General features: G+C 39.1%; 1 protein-coding gene across 1 annotated transcript; it reads left to right on the forward strand.

Moving 5' to 3' along the window:
- Positions 1-1337: 1337 nt before the first annotated feature.
- On the forward strand, positions 1338-6394 carry LOC121398137 (zinc finger MYM-type protein 1-like). Its single transcript, XM_041576791.1, has one exon. The coding sequence runs from the start codon at positions 1657-1659 to the stop codon at positions 4444-4446; it is 2790 nt and encodes a 929-aa protein (XP_041432725.1). The 5' UTR covers positions 1338-1656; the 3' UTR covers positions 4447-6394.
- Positions 6395-7495: the final 1101 nt, after the last annotated feature.

The raw sequence follows: 7495 nt of genomic DNA on the forward strand, positions 1-7495 counted from the left end.
CGACTGTCTGCTGGCTTGGCTTGTGAGGGAGGGAGGGAAGAGGAAGGGGGCAGTTACTAGGCCAGGCTGGCAGGCTGTTTTCTAATTTCTAGCCATTTGAACGTGATCTTGGGCTGGGCATCTGGCTTCTGGCGCTAGGGGGGAAATTGAAAGTGGAACTGTTCAACTGATTCTGCAGTGAGTGAGGGGGCAGAGACAGAACTGAGAAAAAAAACCTAGAAAAAAACAAAAAAAAATAAAAACTACAAAAAAACACCAAAAAAAACTACAAAACAAAAATACAAAAAAAAATTTGGGGGCAAAATAATTTGTAAAGGGGCTGTGACTGGCTTGTGAGGGGGAGGAGGGGGCAGGCTGTGCTGCAGCAATTTGAAACTAACAGTGTGACTGTGATCTGGGGGTCAAAATATTTCAAAAGTGTCTGTGGGGCAGTGGAACTGTTCAACTGATTCTGCAGTGAGTGAGGGGGCAGACAGAACTGAGAAAAAAAAACTAGAAAAAAACTAAAAAAAAATAAAAACTACAAAAAAACACCAAAAAAACTACAAAACAAAAATACAAAAAAAAATTGGGGGGCAAAATAATTTGTAAAGAGTCTGTGGGAGTGGGGCTGTGACTGGCTTGTGGGGTGGAGGAGGGGCAGGCTGTGCTGCAGCCATTTGGAAGTAACAGTGTGATCTGGGGGTAAAAATAATTCAAAAGGGTCTGTGGGGCAGTGGTGGAACTGTTCAACTGATTCTGCAGTGAGTGAGGGGGCAATCAGAACTGAGAAAAAAAACCTAGAAAAAAACTAAAAACTACAGAAAAAAACGAAATTTTTTTTTAAAAAACAAAAATACAAAATATCGGTGTGTAAAATAATTTGAGAAGGGTCTCTGAAAGTGGGACTGTCTGACTGGCTCTGAAAGGAGTGAGGGAGGGGACCCGGCAGCCATGCAGGTTGCAAGACCAACCAAAGCTACAACTGAGCTGAGTGCAAATTAATAATTCTATTCTGGTATAAAATCATCTAGTCTCCTCATCTAGCTCCAAGACAGTTATAATATTCTAGTCTTCTCATTTGGTTGCAAAACGGGTAGAATATTCTAGTCTCATCTGGCTGCAAAACAGTTCTAATACCATAGTCTGGTTGCAAAACAGTTCTAATATTCTAGCCTAATCTGGCTGGTGGCTGCAAAACAGTTCTAATACCCTAGTTTCCTTGTCTGGTTGCAAAACAGTTCTAATATTCTAGTCTCATCTGGCTACAAAACAGTTCTAATATTCTAGTTCTAGCCTAATCTGGCTGGTGGCTGCAAAACAGTTCTAATACCCTAGTTTTCTTGTCTGGTTGCAAAACAGTTCTAATATTCTAGTCTCATCTGGCTGCAAAACAGTTCTAATATTCTAGCCTAATCTGGCTGGTTGCTGCAAAACAGTTCTAATAACCTAGTCTTCTCGTCTGGTTGCAAAACAGTTTTAATATTCTAGCCTCGTCTGGCTGAAAAACAGTTCTAGTCTTCTCGTCTGGTTGCAAAACAGTTCTAATATTCTAGTCTAATCTGGTTGGTGGCTGCAAAATAGTTCTAATACTCATCTCATCTGGCTGCAGAAGAATTCTAAGGGTTGTCTAGGGTTTCCAGTTATAAACAGGGTTGTAAAAAGACAATAGAAGGTATGTCGAAGAATCTGTATAGGCATGCCTCAGGGGCTGCTAAAAGGAGAAAGAAAAATAAAGAGCAAAAAGAGACAGTAAAACAAAAGACGTATATGCAATCTTTTTTAGTACCAAAGCATCAGCTTGTTCAGCCTGATGGTGATGAACAAGGAACAAGTTTCACCACAAGTATAGATAGTACTGCAGCGCATCCTAATGCTACAAATACATATGCTGTCTCTATCTCCAATTTGGAGCAAGGAGTAATTCCTTCTGCTCATCATAAATCCAGCAAAAGCCGTGTAGATTCTAATACACCTCAGCCTGATGAACAAGGAACAAGTTGCTCCATAAGTCAAGTTGCTGACACTGATCAAACTATAGTAAGCCGTGCATTACATCCTAATGATGATGATGAAGTCGTCATCCAGTCATCCAGTCATGCTGTTTGTACTATAATCACCAAAAGCACTAGAGATACAGAAGTAGCTACTATGGTGCAAAGCCCATTGACCATGGACTATGAAGAAACTGGAGATTATGCCCCAGTTTCCCAATCCCAGCAGTCCATATCTGCTATACCAGAAATTACAACAACTTCAAATGCTATCAAAAATATCATTAAGAGTTACTCTAATGATCCTGCTGAGTGGGGAAGTAACATTTCTGAAGATTTGCGTGAATATTTTTCTAAGAATCAAATTCAAAATAAGTATGTGGACTACTCTGCATCTAAAAGAACATATACTGATATTACAAGGTATCTGACTAAAGAACTATTCATACGGAAAAGAAATAATGCTGAATGTATTACTCGTGATTGGATGATCTACTCACCCTCAACAGGAACTATATTCTGTGTGCCGTGTAAACTTTATAGTAGTTTGTCTCATGCCCTTGCAACATCGGGCTTTAATGACTGGAAAAATGCTGCTGCAAGATTAAGGGAGCATGAGAATTCACCTGATCATCGCAAGTGTGTTTTCATATTCACAGACAGGGCAAACCCTGAATGCCGAATAGACCGCGCTCTTATTGAACAAGAAGTTCATGAACAGAAGTACTGGCGGGAAGTTTTAAGAAGGGTTGTCGATGTTGTAAAGTTCCTTGGTGAACGTGGCTTACCATTCAGGGGAACTGATGAGCTATTTGGATCCCCACAGAATGGGGCATTTCTGGGAATACTAGAGCTTATTGCTAAATATGACCCATTTCTTGAGCAGCATATAAAGAAGTATGGTGGGTCAGGCAGAGGGGTAAGCAACTACATGTCATCTACCATAGTAGAGGAGTTCATCGAGTTAATGGGAAATAAAGTTGCTCAAGTAATAGTGCAAGAGCTATACACTGCCAAATATTTTTCTTTAATTGTAGATTCCACACCAGATCTCAGTCATGTTGATCAGCTAGCAATTGTACTACGTTATGTTAACAAAGATGGGCCTGTGGAACGGTTACTGGGGTTTGTTCCAATCTATTCTCATACAGGAGAACATCTTGAAAATACTGTGTTGTCATTCCTGGCTGTATTGAAAATTAATATTCAGGATTGCAGAGGCCAAAGCTACGATAACGCTAGCAATATGTCTGGCAGATACAATGGATTGCAAGCTAGAATTCGTGCAATCAATCAGTTGGCATATTATGTGCCTTGTTCTGCACATTCACTGAATTTGGTTGGAACATGTGCTGCAGAATCCTGTCTTAAAGCAGCTACATTTTTTAATCTATTGGAGTGCATCTATGTTTTTTTTTCTTCATCCACTCATCGATGGAACATTCTTAAAAATGAGCTTTGCAAAGCTCCTGGAAATCTTTCTGTAAAAGGTCTGTCTGGCACAAGATGGGCTGCTCGTTCTGATGCTACTAAAGCACTGAGAATCGGTTTTCAGTATGTGAAAAATGCTCTCAGAGAATTAGAGTCGTCTGATCACCAAGTAAGAGTCCAACATGAGGCAAAGTCCTTATTGGGAAAACTCAACCACTTTGAAACCGCCATTCTTCTTGTGGTGTGGGGAAACATCTTAGAAAGGCTAAATGCGACTAGTAAAACTTTACAAAACACCAAAATCTGTCTTTCAGAAGTAGTCATACTTTATAACTCATTGATTGCATATGTGCAAATAATTAGGGATTCATTTGACACATATGAACTAGAAGCTAAAAAGCTAACTAGAGACCATACATATGCAGGAGAAGGAAAACGGCTTAAAAAACGCAAAACATTTGCTGATGAATCACCATTTGATGATGTTAACCAACATATGTCAGCAAGAAACAAATTTATCACTGAAACATTCTATGTATTAACAGATTCTCTTATTGCAGAGCTTAAAAGAAGGAATCAGTGCTATGAATGCTTGAATAACCGTTTTGATATTTTTAATACAAACTTGCCAATATCAGATTTACGCAGCTCTGCAGACAAATTGCAAAAAAACTACCCAGAGGATCTCGAAGACTGTTTTACAGAAGAATTTTTACAATTTTCTGCATTGATACCCCAGGAATCCATGGTGTGCCCAATGGCAATGAGGCAATATATAATTGCCAGGGACTTGCAAAAAACATTTCCAAATACTGAAACCTTGCTACGTATGTTTTTATGCATGTCTGTAACCAATGCCAGTGGAGAAAGATCATTTTCCTGTTTGAAAAGGATAAAAAATGAAAGAAGAACTACCATGGGCCAAGAAGGGTTATCAGCCCTTTCTTTGCTAGCTGTGGAATCCGCTTTAGTCAGACAACTTGACTTTGATGACATTGTGGATTCTTTTGCTAAGCAAAAAGTACGTAAAGTTAATTTGTAATTGTTAGCTGCTCAGCAAACAGTACAAGGCTTGGTACACAAGTCATGAAATCCCTTCACCAGCTTCTTTATTTCTAAATGTTGAAATTCTAATTCATTGTCTCATATGGCTGCAAAATATTTCTAAAACCCTACTCACCTGATATGGCTGCAAAAAAATGTACCCTAGTCTACTCATCTGGCTGTAAGAATTATTTTAAATCATTAAAAGCTACATCATAATTTGTTATTATATTGGGGAGACTTACCCTGTTTTAAAATGTGTGTGAATATTGTTTTACAAATCTAGTTCAAAATATGTATTTGTATGTAAAACAATCATATACTGATATTACAAGTTATATGACTAAAGAACTAAGGAAAATAAATAATGATGAATAGACCATGCTCTTTTTTGAACAACCAGTTCATGAAAAGAAATCTGTCTGCAAAACAATTCTAATATTCTCGTCTTCTCATCTGACTGCAAAACAATTCTAATATTCTCATCTTTTCATCTGGCTGCAAAAGACTTCTAATACTAATACTCTAGTCTTCCCAATTAGCTGCAACATTTCTAATAGTCTAGTTGTCTCATCTGGCTGCAGATTAATTTTTATGCAAATTTGGAACAAGTCTTTAATGCAACTGATTCCCAATTCCTGACATAATTCTTAGAGTTCATTAATCTAAGTGCACAAAGTCTAATTCTAATACCCTAATCTTTTCATCTCGCTACAAAAGAAATATTTTACCCTAGTCTTCTCACCTGACTGCAAAACCATGCTCTTCTTTGAACAACTAGCTCATGAAAAGAAATCTGCTTGGATTGTCAGTGTTGTAAAGTTCCTTAGGCTACCATTCAGGGGAACTGATAAGCTATTTGGATCACCACAGAATGGGAGATTTCAGTGAGTACCAGAGCTTCATGCTAAAAATGATCCATTTCTTGAGCAGCATATAAAAGACGTATGGTGAGTAAGACTGAGGGGTAAGCAACTACGTCATCTTCCATAGTAGAGGAGTTCATAGAGCTAATGAAAATGATTCTAAAACTCTAATCATCTCATCTGGCTGCAAAATAATTCTTATACTCAAGTCTTCTCATCTGACTGCAAAAGAAGTCTAATACTCTAGTCTTCTTATCTGGCTGCAGAAAAATTCTAATACCCTAGTGTCTCATCTAGCTGCAAAACAATTCTAATATTCTACTCTTCTCATCCGACTGCAGAATAATTCTAATATCCTAGTCTCATCTGACTGCAAAACAATTCTAATATCCTAATCTTCTCATCTAGCTACAAAAGAATTATTTTACCCTAGTCTTCTCATCTGGCTGCAAAACAATTCTAATATTCTCATCTCTTCATCTGGCTGCAAAACACTTCTAATACTAATACTCTAGTCTTCCCAATTAGCTGCAACATTTCTAATAGTCTAGTTGTCTCATCTGGCTGCAGATTAATTTTTATGCAAATGTGGAACAAGTCTTTAATGCAACTGATTCCCAATTCCTGACATAATTCTTGTTAGAATTCATTAATCTAAGTTCACAAAGTCATTAAAAGCTAACTAATAATTTATTATTGGTTATTATATTTGGGAAGCTTACCCTGTTTTACAATGTTTCTTATTATCTGTGGCTCAAGTGTTTTTGTAACTGTGGCTATATTTTCATCATATTGCTGCTATTTCTGCAATAATAATGGCAGTATTTCATATTTATTTTATGGGCATACTTTTTGTGTTCAGTACTGGACATGCTGCTTTTTGTTAGCTAATTAAATTTATAAATTAACCCTTGGTCTGACTTTGAGTATGAAGAAGTAAATGCTGTGTAGGTTTGTCTATTACAACCTTATTATTTTATTTGAGTAGCACTCTATTAAAGAATAGGAATGGATAAACAACAATCAATTGATGTCTTTTCTGAAGAAATAGGTTAATGCAGAGTGTATTCTTAAGACAATGAACAGAAGGAATACCTTCTGTCAGATTGCCAACAGTGTTACTACTGAACTTTTAAAAGAACTGTCATAATAAAGGTGCGCTAGTATAGCAGTGCTTCTTTTGTAACTGTAACTTTAGGTGGTTCGAGATGGGGGGGCCCCAGAAGCACTACCTTGCCTAGGGCCCTGTTTAGTCTTAATCCGGCTCTGGGTGGGGCTTCAGCCTACAGGGGTAATGCAGTAATCAAGGCAGTGTTTGCCCACACCTAGAAACAAAAGAGCAATTTCTCCACCTTAAGGGCAGAGACAAACGCTTAGTTTCGGGGAGATTTAGTCGCCTAGTGATAAATCGCCTCTTCTTCAGGGCGACTAATCTCCCCGAACTGCCTCCTGACGGCTAGAATCTAAATTTCCGGCGGGGTGGCACTCGGAGCACTTCATTTTCCGAAGTTACCCAAAGTTTCCTTGTGAAGCAATTCGGGCGACTTTGGAAAATGAAGCGAACTGATTGCCATCCCGCCGGGGATTTACATTTACACGACCGGTGATAAATCGGCTCTTCTTCGGGGCGACTAATCTCCCCGAACTGCCTCCCGTGGCTAGTATCTAAATCGCCGGTGGGATGGCACTCGGAGCACTTCGTTTTCCAAAGTCGCCCGAAGTTGCCTCACGAGGAAACTTCGGGCGACTTCAGAAAACGAAGCGCTCCAAATGCCATCCAGCAGGCGTTTTAGATTCTAGCCGGTGGGTGGCAGTTCGGGGGGAGATTTAGTGGCCTGGTGATAAATCGCCTCTTCTTCGAGGCGACTAATCTCCCAGAACTGCCTCCCGTCGGCTAGAATCTAAATCGCTGGCGGAATGGCGCTCAAAGCACTCCGTTTTCCGAAGTCGCCCGAAGTTTCCTTGTGAGGCAACTGCGGAAAATGAAGCAAACCGATTGCCATCCCGCCAGCGATTTACATTCTTGCTGGCGGGAGGCCCCAAAAAAGAGAAGATTTTTTGCTAATTCTCCCTGAATTTGAGCGTGTGTCTCTGCCCTATAGGGATTGTTCACCTTCGAGATAACTTTTAGTATTTTTAGTATGGTGTAGAGAGTAACATTCTGAGACAATTGGAAACCCG

The sequence above is a fragment of the Xenopus laevis genome, chromosome 9_10L (assembly GCF_017654675.1).
Source record: "Xenopus laevis strain J_2021 chromosome 9_10L, Xenopus_laevis_v10.1, whole genome shotgun sequence".
In the NCBI taxonomy this organism is placed as follows: Eukaryota; Metazoa; Chordata; class Amphibia; order Anura; family Pipidae; genus Xenopus; species Xenopus laevis.

What these genes read in the sequence shown, in the direction of transcription:
- LOC121398137 (XM_041576791.1), top strand. Translation starts at nt 1,657, where the DNA reads ATGTCGAAGAATCTGTATAGGCATGCCTCAGGGGCTGCTAAAAGGAGA.